At 43.7% G+C, this 14,585-nt stretch overlaps 1 protein-coding gene across 1 annotated transcript in view; it reads left to right on the top strand.

The window, feature by feature from the left end:
• Nucleotides 1–215: 215 nt before the first annotated feature.
• LOC114649178 (activin receptor type-1B-like) overlaps nt 216–14,585 on the top strand; it is a 98,310-nt gene continuing 83,940 nt past the window's right edge. The window contains exon 1 of the mRNA XM_028798647.2: nt 216–366. Within this exon, the coding sequence (XP_028654480.1) occupies nt 276–366 (91 nt within the window). The 5' untranslated portion in view covers nt 216–275. The remainder of the gene's footprint in view (nt 367–14,585) is intronic.

Genomic DNA, 14,585 nt, shown 5'->3' with positions numbered 1-14,585 from the left:
TGGTCGCCTGGTCTACGAGTACGAAGGACCAAGGCGTTAGGTGCCAGGTGTGCCCGATCCGGAGAGACGGCGCCCCGTCACAGGTGCCATTACTCAAAAGTGCGAAGCAGACGGGCGAATTGTAGCGCGCATGCGCCAACCAAACACCCACGTGACGTTAACGGGGCTGTTCTTACTCACAGACCTGCGCCCGCCCATTTCTGCCTTAAGCCCCACCCCCGTCGCAAGTCGCCGCAGCCCGTGCGGCTCCCAGGCAGCTCATTTTCTGCTTCTCTATGCAGAGAGATGGGCAGCACGCAAACATGGCCACCTGGCAAACGAGTGCCGTGTTATTTCTGTTGGCGTTTGTGCTCCAAAGCTGTGTCGGTAAGTGTTTCTTTTGTTCTTGTGTATGCCGTACGTCGGAATGCAAGGCTAAGTGAGGCCGAGGTAGGGCCGGGAGCTCGCCGACTCAAGAAAGATGCGCTTCGGAGGCTTGTGTTTATATGGCTTCGCGGTAGGGGCGGCCCGCTTGGACGAGTTGGGACTGTGGTTCCCCCCACCGTGACGGCAAGCTGGGCAGCAGTTGGAGGCCTTCACCCTGCCCCGAGTACCAGTCACCATCCCTCATGTTTATGAGTGGCACATGGAACTTGCACAGTTTGGAGGGCCGTGTTCTACGAGAGTGACAATGCGGCGGGCCTTCGGTAATTCGCCTCCATTCTCCGTGTCGGTGTACAGTATGTGTTTCCCTACCTGTATTAGTGTGTGTGTGTTTGTTTCCCCTTTTTCTGCCATCTTGCCGGTTCACGGCACGTTTGACCGGTTGTCCGGTGCCAGTAGCGGCGACTGTAGTGTTGTAATCGCGCTTCTGTGTGCCTTGCGTCACGTATGGCACCGCCGTCTGGGTGTGATTTCGTACAGGTATGTTCTTGCGCTGTCGGGTACCTGTTGACAGGCGCTGCTCGCCTGGTGAGTCCTGGCTGGTGTGTTGTGTCCCAGATCTTATGGAATCTTTACACACTGTGGCCAGGTTGATTGGCGACTCCACACCGGCGAGGTGTTAGTGATGGCTTGGCACCCTTTGTGTGTACGGCTCGGCCATGTAAATAAAACTATACACGTACCCACCAGGGCCGACATAACAGCATTATAAGGCCCCTACCTACACGAACACTCACGGGAATAACAAAGTAAATGGTCGATAAAGTTTAAAACATGTATTTGTTGTATTGGTACTTTCAGCAACATGTAAAAACATGCAGCACAGCAAAGATTAATCAACACAAACGTTTGAACAATACCTTGGAAAAACACAACAATTTCAACATATAAATGATACTCAATTGGTAAACCATACAGATGGAAATTGCACCGTATGAATTATTTATTACGAATCAAGTGTTCAACACAGCCATTCGCAAAATTTCTTTGCAGAGAATTGAGTTGAAGTGATGTTAACATCTACGCTTTTACGTGATGTCGTGCGTCACATCTGTGCACATACAGGCCCGTGAGGTGGCAGAGGCGACCGTGACACCAAATCAGAGGTGAATGTAACTTGTAACACAATAACACACATTTTCTAGTTTAGTATAGTACAGTATTTATTGACGGCAAGTCCCAACATACACAACTGCCCAGCATGCCCGTGCGTTAAGACACCCCTGGTTCCTACTTTCTTCACTTTTTGTGTTTAACCCTCATAACGTCTTCAAGTGCTGACTGAATGTTTTTTAGGTGCCCTTGATGTCTGGCGTTTCACCCCAAACCTAATTTATGTTGTTTTGACAATCTTAACTTGTAAGTAGTGATGGACTTGAAGTTTTTAGAATAGATGACATTCAGGAGTGTTTATTTTTAAAATCGGCAGTCACAGGGGGCCAAGTAGAACTGGACTTGCGAAACACTGGTGCATCGCATAAACATTACTTTATCTTCATTCTCCATGTTCATTTTTTTAATAATAATAATACATTTTATTGATATAGCGCCTTTCCCATTTTACTTGGCCATTACTACAAAACACCGGGTGTCGGACGAGCACATCTTTCGGGATGTAGGAATGACGATACTAAAGAAGACGACCGTTTGAACCATTATCGCAGTTTGTTTGACTGACTTGACTGATTTTGGTTTCAGTACAGTATTTGACGCCTGGACTTTGGCGCCCTGCCCGGGATTTGTTCCTGCCTCGTGCCCTGTGTTGGCTGGGATTGACTCCAGTAGACCCCTGTCACCCAATGTTAGGATATAGCGGGTTGGATAATGACTGACTTCAGTTCACATCAGCTAAGCTTGGCCGCCTGGACTACAAATACAAAGGACCAGGGCGTTAGGTGCCAGGGGTGTCTGATCCGGAGAGGCGGTGTTCCGTTACATGTAAAGAGAAGTTAAGTAAAATGACACCATTTTGCCTGAAGAAGGGGCCTTGAAAGCTTGCATATTGTAATCCTTTTAGTTTGCCAATTCAAGGTGTCATTTTCACTATATCCAAAATGGCTAACACGGTACGACACCCTAGTAACTGTAGAATGTAAAGAGAAAGTTGACGAAACGGAGAGTAAACTCCACTAGAGTAGATGGATACTACTTATATTCTGGCAAGGTCCTCTGATTCTGGCCATCTTGTTGTGCCCCACACTAATCTACACTCCATGGGTGACAGCAGGGCCTTCAGCTGTATAGCGCCCAGACTCTGGAATGACCTACCGAAATTAATCGGGTCAGCTGACTCCATGAATTCTTTTAAAAAAACAACTGAAAACTCATCTGTTCAGGGCGGCGTTTAGTTCTTACCCTTCTCTCAGTTTACCTCGATGTCAAGATGCTCATGTAACCTGCGAGACCATCAGTTATGGTGTCTGGTAGGCTTTTCTCTGAATTTACTGTCTTAATCTTCTTATATTTTATTTATCTGGTTTAGTACAATGCTATATACTGTATACCCTGCTGTTCTATCTTAAACTCCGTGAAGTGCCTTCAGCATGGGAAAGGCGCTATATAAATAAAATGTATTATAATAATAATAATAATATTTATCCCAATGGGAAATTTAGCTTTTACAGAAGCTTAAGAAACATAAAAGTATGTTAGGGTCAAAATGGACCCATATGGCGTGGCAGTGTTTTTAAAAAAAAAAAAAAAAAAAAAAAACAAATGTCGTGACAAATGTGACATTTTGAGAACTTCTCTTTACTTTTTGTAAAGTTTATTTTAAATGACTACTTTTCGATGTCTTTCAACATCTGTAATAAGATGCTGCAGATGTTCTATCAGACGGTTGTGGCGAGCGCCCTCTTCTACGCGGTGGTGTGCTGGGGAGGCAGCATTAAGAAGAGGGACGCCTCACGCCTGGACAAACTGGTGAGGAAGGCAGGCTCTATTGTTGGCATGGAGCTGGACAGTTTGACATCTGTGGTGGAGCGACGGGCGCTGAGCAGACTCCTGTCAATCATGGAGAATCCACTGCATCCATTGAACAGGATCATCTCCAGACAGAGGAGCAGCGTCAGCGACAGACTGCTGGTACCGTCCTGCTCCACTGACACACTGAGGAGATCGTTCCTCCATCACACTATGCGACTGTTTAATTCCATTCCACCGGGGGTGTAAACGTTAACATTATACAAAGTTATTGTCTGTTATACCTGCATTGTTATCGGCATTATTATCACTGTTTAATATTGTCTTTATCAGTATGCTGCTGCTGGAGTATGTGAATTTCCCCTTGGGATTAACAAAGTATCTATCCTGCCTACTATACTAAAATTAATATCTATCTATCTATGTCTGACTTGAAAAATCTTGCATTTTGTGTTTATTTTTTAAATGGGTTGTGAAGTGCTCTGGAGTATTACTTGTAAAGTCCACGGTATCCTGAATTTGCCGCGTTCGGAATGTGTAGCGGCTGTACAGGAGAGTTACATTTGGGAAACTTTATTGGACCTTATTTTTACTCGGTGTTAATTAGGGTGGAGTGGTGGCGGCTCTGAGGCTAAGGGTCTGCGCTGGCATCCCGAAGGTTGCCGGTTCGAATCCCCGTCGCTGCCAAAAAGAGATGCTACTCTTGAGCAGGACCCTTAACCTGTAATTGCTCCAGGGGCGCAGTACAATGGCTGACCCTGCGCTCTGACCCTAAGGGGTATGCGAAAAAGATGCATTTCACTGCGTGTTGTCATGTGTATATGACAAATAATTATGTGTTCCCTTATTTTAATTATTTGTCATTTTTTTTTCTCTTTCTTCATCATGTAAAGCACTTAGAGCTACAATTTTTTGTATGAAAATGTGCTATAGAAATAAATGTTGTTGTTGCTTTTTGTAAAATGAGGTTGTTTTAGCATATATGGAAAAAGAGGATCCGCTGTGGCAACCCCTGACGGGGAGCAGCCAAAAGAAGAAGGGTGGTTTAGTATAACGCTTCACAATTCTAAACTGAATAGATGACGTTTTTCTGAAGTTTTGATGGCTTTCAAACACACTTCCCTAAATGCAGTGTGGGGGAAAAAAAATTAATGAAAGTCCATGGTGGCCCAAAAATTGACCAGAAATAAACAGCCAGTCAGTCAGTTATTATCCAACCCGCTGTATCCTAATAATAATAATAATTCTTTGCATTTATATAGCACTTTTCTCACTACTCAAAGCACTCAGCAATTGCAGGTTAAGGGCCTTGCTTAAGCCTAACACAGGGTCACGGGGGTCAGCTGGAGCCAATCCCAGCCAGCACAAGGCAGGAACAAACCCCGGGCAGGGCGCCAGCCCACCACAGATTTTTAAGGTGTAACTGGCATCTGAAAAGTTTTCAAAAACTCTGCTTAAGATAATAAAATATAATTCTCATTTATTGATTGTCTCACCAGTATAATATGATGGCCACTTGAATTAAGCTGACTAATCTCAAATTTAACACAATGTAGGCACGTGACTATCCAATATTTGCATAAAGACCCACCCCTTTTGTTGCATTGTGGTCTAGCGGACCCCACAACTTTGGAAACAATCCATCCATCCATTATCCAACCCGCTATATCCTAACTACAGTGTCACGTGGGGTCTGCTGGAGCCAATCCCGGCCAAAACAGGGCGCAAGGCAGGAAACAAATCCCTGGGCAGGGTGCCAGCACACACTAGGGACAATGTACAGGGTGGTCCAGATCTAATTATGCAGATCCAGATCATCTGGATGACTTTGATTTAAGCTGGGACGATTCCAGTTCGGCACGAAGACGATTCTTCATGTCGTAAGTTCGCACAATTCTCGATGGTCCGGGATTTTTCAGGTGATTTTTGATGTAATAAAAACTTAAGTTATAGCGTAATGAAGATTGCATAATTAGATCTGGACCACCCTATAGGATTGCCAGTGCACCTAGCCTGCATGTCTTTGGACTGTGGGAAGAAACCCACGCAGACACGGGGAGAACATGCAAACTCCACGCAGGGAGGACCCGTGAAGCGAACCCGGGTTTCCTAACTGCAAGGCAGCAGCGCTACCCACTGCGGCACTGTGCTGCCCCAGAAATAATCGGTTAAAAGTTTTTTTTTTGTTTTTTTTTTTTAAAAGCTGTACAGATTGGGGTATTTTCATCTTTTTCAAAATGAACATTTAATTTGAGGAAATGTAGAAAAGGCGTGAAGTGTGATTGTTCTTTCAATTAGATTCCAAACATATAAAAATGGGTCCTATTTGACCCGGAGACATTGTAAGGGCCCCATGTCTGCATGGGTTTCCTCCCACAGTCCAAAAACGTGCAGATTAGGTGTGCATTGGCGACCCTAAATTGTGGTTGGGGTGTGTGTGTGTGTACCGTGCGGTGGGCTGGCACCCTGCCCAGGGTTTGTTTCCTGCCTTGTGCCCTATGTTGGCTGGGATTGGCTCCAGCAGACCCCCGTGACCGTGTAGTTAGGCTATAACTGGTTGGATAATGGATGGATGGATTGTTTCCAAAGTTGTGGGGATCCGCTAGACCGCAATGCAACAAAAGGGGCGGGTCTTTATGCAAATATTGGATAGTCACATGCCTACTACATGTTGAATTTGAGATTTGTCAGCTTAATTCAAGTGGCCATCATTGTCTCACCAGTATAATATCACTAAATGAGAATTATTTTATTATCTTATGCAGATTTTTTGAAAACTTATTTCAGATTCCAGTTACACCTTAAAAATCTGTGGTGGGCTGGCACCCTGCCCGGGGTTTGTTCCTGCCTTGTGCCCTGTGCTGGCTGGGATTGGCTCCAGCTGACCGCCCGTGACTCTGGTTCAGAATCAGAAAACTTTATTGATCCCGAAGGAAGTTAACTTCTGTTACAACTTAACAACAGACAAGGGACATGTTACACTAAGAGCACGTATAAAAGTAATCATGTAAATATAATAAATTTAAGTTTCAAACTAAAGTACAGAAAGGGAAAATGAATTGAGGTCTGAAGCAAGGAAGCACAAACATGGAGGAGAGGCCAGGACGGCTTAGCGAGTAGCCAAAGACGCTTGCCCGACAGACTGAATGGTCTCCTCCAGTTTGTCAAACATTTTACACTTTACAGGTACAGTTGCACCTTAAGTTAATTTTGCACATTTTGAGAACAAATAAGGATATTCTCATGTGAAGAGCAGACGATTTGGTTGGGCGCTGACTGACCGACATTGTAAGGGTTGAAGGATGGACTGCGGCGGCCACTCTTGATTTGTTTTCTGTCGCTTTATCCTCTGATTTGGAAGCCTGGTCATGCATGTGGCCTAACCCGACAGATAGAGAGAGCGGCAGCATTCTTCTTTGTTTGGAGTCTTTGCGGAGTAAAGGGTAGGATTTCTTGGTCCTTTTTCCCCCCTGTGTTTTTAGTGGCCTTTGCTTGCCTTGTGTGTCTGAAGAGTCCTGTCACGTGAGGCGTATCGGCTGACGGCTCTTTACATGGTGGGGTTTCTCTGATTTCAAGCACACGCAGTACTGTGGTGTGTCAGTGTGTGTGTTTTATGGAGACCAACTCCCTGTCGGTGTGGCCTGTCTGGTCTTGCCACTTACTCGGCGATCTCGTTTTTGTTGATCTATTGGGGTCTTTGTGGGACTCGAGCATCTCACCCTAAAACCGCTGCGTCGTTTGAAGCGCCACTTGTTAATGCAAGCTGTCACTCCATACTCCTGCATACGGTATGGTCGAGTTGGCCGCCTGATTATGAGCTGGTGTGCGTATGTGTGAATGGTGACGTTCGGCAGCCCCTGAATGCGTGCGCCCCACCGGATCCAAATCTCTTCTCTTTGCAGTGCGCTCCCATTTTTTTTGCAGGAAGGACTTTTCACGTGTTTCTCATTTTATCCTTCTGTCTTGCGTGACGCGTTCACAGATGGACGTCGGGGGGCTCTTTTGCAGTTAAGCTTACCTTGACCGTGCTGAGACCCCTGTTTTCATCTGTCCCTGAACTCGGGTCCTATTTTTGTTTTTATTGTATTCCTGTGCCTGATGTATGTACAATTGTTCATGAAAGTTTGTGAACCCTTTAGAATTTTCTAGATTTCTGCATCAATATGACCTAAAACCTCATCAGATTTTCACTCAAGTTCTAAAAGTAGATAAAGAGAAACCAGTTAAACAAATGAGACAAAAATATTATACTTGGTCATTTATTTATTAAGGAAAATGATCGAATATTCCATATTGGTGAGTGGCAAAAGTATGTGAACCTTTGCTTTCAGTATCTGGTGTGACCCCCCCATTGCAGCAATAACTGCAACTAAACGTTTCTGGTAACTGCTGATCAGCCCTGAATTTGAGCCCATTCCTCCATACAGAACAGCTTCAACTCTGGGATGTTGGTGGGTTTCCTCACATGAACTGCTCCCTTCAGGTCCTTCCACAACATTTCGATTGACTTGGCCATTCCTAAAACCATTCTTTGGTAGAATGACTTGTGTACCTAGGGTTGTTGTCTTGCTGCATGACCCACCTTCTCTTGAGATTCAGTTCATGGACAGATGTCCTGACATTTTCCTTTTGAATTCTCTGATATAATTCACAATTCATTGTTCCATCAATGAAGACAAGCCGTCCTGGCCCAGATGCAGCAAAACAGGCCCAAACCATGATACCACCACCACCATGTTTCACAGATGGGATAAGGTTCTTATGCTGGAATGCAGTGTTTTCCTTTCTCCAAACAGCGCTTTTCATTTAAACCAAAAAAGTTTTGTTTTGGTCTCAGCCGTCCACAAAACCTTCTTCCAGTAGCCTTCTGGTTTGTCCACGTGATCTTTAGCAAACTGCAGACGAGCAGCAATGTCTTTTTTTGGAGAGCAGTGGCTTTCTCCTTGCCACTCTGCCATGCCCACCATTGTTTTCGAGTGTTCTCCTGATGGTGGACTCATGAACATGAACATTAGCCAATGTGAGAGAGGCCTCCAGTTGCTTAGAAGTTACCCTGGGGTCCTTTGTGACCTCGTCGACTATTACACACCTTGCTCTTGGAGTGATCTTTGTGGGTCGACCACTCCTGGGGAGGGTAACAATGGTCTTGAATTTCCTCCATTTGTACACAATCTGTCTGACTGTGGATTGCTGGAGTCCAAATTCTTTAGAGATGGTTTTGTAACCTTTTCCAGCCTGATGAGCATCGACAACTCTGTTTGTGAGGTCCTCAGAAATCTCCTTTGTTTGTGCCATGATACACTTCCACAAAGATGTGTTGTGAAGAGCAGACTTTGATAGATCAAAACTCAGGGTGCCCACTCACACCTGATTGTCATCCCATTGACTTGAATTTCACCTTCAAATTAACTGCTAATCCTAGAGGTTCACATACTTTTGCCACTCACAAATATGGAATATTTGATCATTTTCCTTAATAAATAAATGACCAAGTATAATATTTTTGTCTCATTTGTTTAACTGGTTTCTCTTTATCTACTTTTAGAACTTGAGTGAAAATCTGATGAGGTTTTAGGTCATATTGATGCACAAATCTAGAAAATTCTAAAGGGTTCACAAACTTTCAAGCACAACTGTATACTTGATATCACTTTGATGAAATGCATTGAAGTAGTATGTTACATGTTACAGATAAATCTATCTATCTGTCTATCTATCTATTTATCTATCCATCCATCCATTTTCCAACCCGCTGAACCCGAACACAGGGTCACGGGGGGTCTGCTGGAGCCAATCCCAGCCAACACAGGGCACAAGGTAGGGAACCAATCCTGGGCAGGGTGCCAACCCACCGCAGTAAATCGGTAATTTCGTTTAAATATCTCTATCTATCTATCTACTGCCTTTCACTCATCTATCCTATCTATCTATCTATCTGTCTGTCTGTCTGTCTGTCTGTCTGTCTGTCTGTCTGTCTGTCTGTCTAGTGCCTTTCCCTCTCTGTCTATCTCTGTCTATCTATCTAGTGCCTTTCACTCTGTCTATCTCTATCTGTCTATCTCTATCTATTTATCTAGTGCCTTTCACTGTCTGTCTATATCTATCTATTTATCTAGTGCCTTTCACTGTCTGTCTATCTCTATCTATCTATCTAGTGCCTTTCACTCTGTCTATCTCTATCTGTCTATCTCTATCTATCTATCTATCTATCTATCTAGTGCCTTTCACTCTGTCTATCTCTATCTGTCTATCTCTATCTATCTATCTATCTATCTATCTAGTGCCTTTCACTGTCTGTCTATCTCTATCTGTCTATCTACTGCCTTTCACTCAATCCTTTCCCAGACATTTTTGTTTTTATTTTATTCCTGTGCCCGTATGACACGTTTGTGTCTCTAACATAGAAAGGCGGACTTGGGACAGCAGATGCATATTTTACACGCCTTTGGTAAGTTTCAGACGGGATCGTTTTGTGTTTCTTTTTAGAAAACGCCCATATGGGGGCTTCAGTGACACAAGACGCCCCCTCTGTTGTTCACGGGTCAGAAGCCTTGAATGCCAGCGGTGCCAGTATTCCTGTCCGGGTCGTCTACTACTGCTAGCTTTTCTAAGGTGGGGGGTGGATGTAGGTCACTGGGAGATTACGGCCTGTAAACACGAGGCTCCCATGTCCAAGTGCACACTCTCCACCTGCTGTCTGTGTCGTTTGTGGGGGGCCGCATTCCCTGCAGTGCGCCGGGGGAGCTGCTGTATCGATTTCCTTTCTTTTCCCTCTTTTGACCTGACGGTGCTCAGCCTCTGCTCTGCTCGTAAATGGCCGTATCACATTCCCAGAGCAGGGCTCAGCCTGACAGGTTCTTCGCCTTTTTGCCTCTCTATCTTTTGTGCCTCTGATTTGCACAACAATGCTGTCTGGGGGTACGTGGCGGCCTTTTCACATTTGTTTTGTTTTTTTTTTTGTGTTTGGTTGTAAATGAAGCGTCTGGGTGTCGAGAAAAGGAAACAAAAAAAAAAAAAAAACGTGCTTGGGGGAAAAACATCGGGAGGGGGTTGGGCCGCGTTCTTGAACTTGATCTTGGCACCTTTTTCCTTCTCGCAAAGCCTCGTCTCTTTGATTTAGTCGGAGAGGTATGCGACATGAAAACCCCTCCAATGCTCTGGCGGATCAGTTTTCCAGGCTGTTTTTTTTTTTTTTTTTTTTTTACATTGGAGGATTGCGGACTGGGAAAAGCCCCGCAAAACCATGCGTTCACTTAAATGGACTTTGTCACCATCTGTGCCGGCAGACCGGTGATTGGAGTGACACACCAGATTGTCGGATTACGCTTAAATGATAAAATAGTGGAAAAAGCGGCATGACGTGTTCAATCCATTTTAATGGGAGACATCGTCGTCAAATCACTTAATGCATTAGGAAGCACACAGGCTCCCGTAAGAAAACAAATTCTAAAATGTTTGACAAACTGGAGGAGACCGTACAGTCTGTCGGGCAAGCGTCTTTGGCTACTCGCTAAGCCGTCCCGGCCTCTCCTCCATGTTTGTGCTTCCTTGCTTCAGACCTCAATTCATTTTCCCTTTTAATTTCCACAAGTGCCCTTAAGTTTGCAATCCACGGATACTCTGCTGCCTCCACTTTAGCAGGGTTGAAGGTCTGCATTGGGTCAACCACACGGGGGGGGGGGGGGGTGGTGTCTCTTCTGCCCAAGACTAAGCAGGTTCAATTCTCTATGCCTGTCAGAGTCGGACATGTTCTTAAGTGGCACAGCATCAGGTGCCATCACATCCGTCTTGTGACATGGCAGCCCGAAGGGCACACGATACTCCACGTGCTGTGTCATTAATGCCTCATTGCACCACGTCTGCCCAGTTGGACTGGACGTCCACCATCCACCTTCCCATGGCTGTGAGTCCCAGAATGAGGTTTCCTGTCACGGGCGCCTCTGTGTGACCATTGATCAGCACTCCTGGTCTTTGGTACTGCGCTAGCTACTTGATTTTACTTCTCCCTTGTTACTTTTTTGTATACGAAGTATGGGGAAAGTATTGGAATTGTCTAAAAATCTGACCTCGATTTTGATGAATCTCGATGTTTTACACCTCCCTGAGTCTGAAAATACCATTTTTGGAATTCTGTGTGTGTGTATGAACATGATAACTTGAGTACTCCTTCACTTCGGTCAACCAAGTTCTGCATACAAGTACAGTGGACCCTTGACTTGTTAACTCAATTCGTTCGCGAGGGCTGGTTGTAACTCAAGTTGGTTGTAAGTCAAGACTATTTTTCCCATAAGAAATAATGGAAATACCCATAATACGTTCCGAACCTCCCACAGCAACACTTACTTAACCTTTTCATAATAAAAAAGGGTTGTATAATGTGCATAATTTACCAAAAACACCAATAATTTTTCTAATTTACTAACCAAAAAGTTATAAAAAGTGCCTAGCCTACCAGAAACAACAATTTCATACTGTACTCACCATTTAAGTTGACATCTTTGAGCTGCTGGAAGGGAGGAGGAGAATGAAATGGAAGGTAGTTATTGTTTGGAAGGAGCCTCCTTATACAAATCTTTTCTTTGTAGAATTGTCAGAGATGTTGGATTTCGACATGCTGTACATACAGTGGTGTGAAAAACTATTTGCCCCCTTCCTGATTTCTTATTCTTTTGCATGTTTGTCACACAAAATGTTTCTGATCATCAAACACATTTAACCATTAGTCAAATATAACACAAGTAAACACAAAATGCAGTTTTTAAATGATGGTTTTTATTATTTAGGGAGAAAAAAAATCCAAACCTACATGGCCCTGTGTGAAAAAGTAATTGCCCCCTTGTTAAAAAATAACCTAACTGTGGTGTATCACACCTGAGTTCAATTTCCGTAGCCACCCCCAGGCCTGATTACTGCCACACCTGTTTCAATCAAGAAATCACTTAAATAGGAGCTGCCTGACACAGAGTAGACCAAAAGCACCTCAAAAGCTAGACATCATGCCAAGATCCAAAGAAATTCAGGAACAAATGAGAACAGAAGTAATTGAGATCTATCAGTCTGGTAAAGGTTATAAAGCCATTTCTAAAGCTTTGGGACTCCAGCGAACCACAGTGAGAGCCATTATCCACAAATGGCAAAAACATGGAACAGTGGTGAACCTTCCCAGGAGTGGCCGGCCGACCAAAATTACCCCAAGAGCGCAGAGACGACTCATCCGAGAGGTCACAAAAGACCCCAGGACAACGTCTAAAGAACTGCAGGCCTCACTTGCCTCAATTAAGGTCAGTGTTCACGACTCCACCATAAGAAAGAGACTGAGCAAAAACGGCCTGCATGGCAGATTTCCAAGACGCAAACCACTGTTAAGCAAAAAGAACATTAGGGCTCGTCTCAATTTTGCTAAGAAACATCTCAATGATTGCCAAGACTTTTGGGAAAATACCTTGTGGACTGATGAGTCAAAAGTTGAACTTTTTGGAAGGCAAATGTCCCGTTACATCTGGCGTAAAAGGAACACAGCATTTCAGAAAAAGAACATCATACCAACAGTAAAATATGGTGGTGGTAGTGTGATGGTCTGGGGTTGTTTTGCTGCTTCAGGACCTGGAAGGCTTGCTGTGATAGATGGAACCATGAATTCTACTGTCTACCAAAAAATCCTGAAGGAGAATGTCCGGCCATCTGTTCGTCAACTCAAGCTGAAGCGATCTTGGGTGCTGCAACAGGACAATGACCCAAAACACACCAGCAAATCCACCTCTGAATGGCTGAAGAAAAACAAAATGAAGACTTTGGAGTGGCCTAGTCAAAGTCCTGACCTGAATCCAATTGAGATGCTATGGCATGACCTTAAAAAGGCGGTTCATGCTAGAAAACCCTCAAATAAAGCTGAATTACAACAATTTTGCAAAGATGAGTGGGCCAAAATTCCTCCAGAGCGCTGTAAAAGACTCATTGCAAGTTATTGCAAACGCTTGATTGCAGTTATTGCTGCTAAGGGTGGCCCAACCAGTTATTAGGTTCAGGGGGCAATTACTTTTTCACACAGGGCCATGTAGGTTTGGATTTTTTTTCTCCCTAAATAATAAAAACCATCATTTAAAAACTGCATTTTGTGTTTACTTGTGTTATATTTGACTAATGGTTAAATGTGTTTGATGATCAGAAACATTTTGTGTGACAAACATGCAAAAGAATAAGAAATCAGGAAGGGGGCAAATAGTTTTTCACACCACTGTATTAGCGAGATCGGTCACACGGACACCCCTCTCATATTTCCGCACAATTTCCTTCTTCGTTTTAATTGTGATCGCTTTCTTTACCTGCGTTACCTTCTGTTCCTTCCTTAGCAATTATCGAAAAAAATTATATAAATCACTGCACTGACTGAAATTACGTCCACAAACACACGTATCTGGGCTCCGACTGACGCTTACGAACGCTCTCGGCTGTTTGTTTACAATCGCACAAGCGGATACACGTGACCACATTCGGGTCATAACGCAAGATGTTGGTCGTAAATCAAGTTGTTCGCATGTCAGGCCGGTCGTATATCAGAGGTCGACTGTATTGGGTACAAAACGCAGATTTCTATCAACTTTTGGGCTAGTTCCGCAAACTGGAAGTGGTACTTGACCTTTTATTCATGCAGCTGTAGAGTCTGATGTATTCAACTTGAAGTTTTTAATAAATCGTTCAATGTTTTATTGATTTGATTTGTTGTTGAGGGTTCTTCAATGTCCATAATGTAAAAATAGAATCCTTGTCTTGCGGTTTACTCCTCAATTATCCATCCCCATATCTGAGTATACGAGAAAGACGAGATTTTTGTTTTCTTCTCAGTACATAGTATGTGGAAAATGGAGTCCAATTTTATGATGGGTTTACCTGCTTTAATTGAACACGACTTGATGGTTTATATGGTCCCACATCAATGTTCGTACCTGCATATGCTGATCAACATTCAACAAATCGTCACCCTCCATCAACCATCATGATTACTGAGGGCAACTACCTAATTGCAAAAATCGGACTTTCCGACTTTAAGTAACTGCAGAGCATGCACACCTTGTAAAAAAAAATAAATAAAAAATAAATAAATAAATAAAAAATAAAAATAATAGTACTCTTTAAATGCTGCAACTCGACTGATTGTGGAATCCACTTGAGTAATAGATCTGGCAGACTTTGCAGGGCTGAATGTCCGCTTGTCATCAATTTTTCTAATGTTCCCATAAACT

Source organism: Erpetoichthys calabaricus, chromosome 3 (genome assembly GCF_900747795.2).
Source record: "Erpetoichthys calabaricus chromosome 3, fErpCal1.3, whole genome shotgun sequence".
NCBI classification, from domain to species: Eukaryota; Metazoa; Chordata; class Cladistia; order Polypteriformes; family Polypteridae; genus Erpetoichthys; species Erpetoichthys calabaricus.
This window is presented reverse-complemented; position numbering and strand designations above follow the sequence as displayed.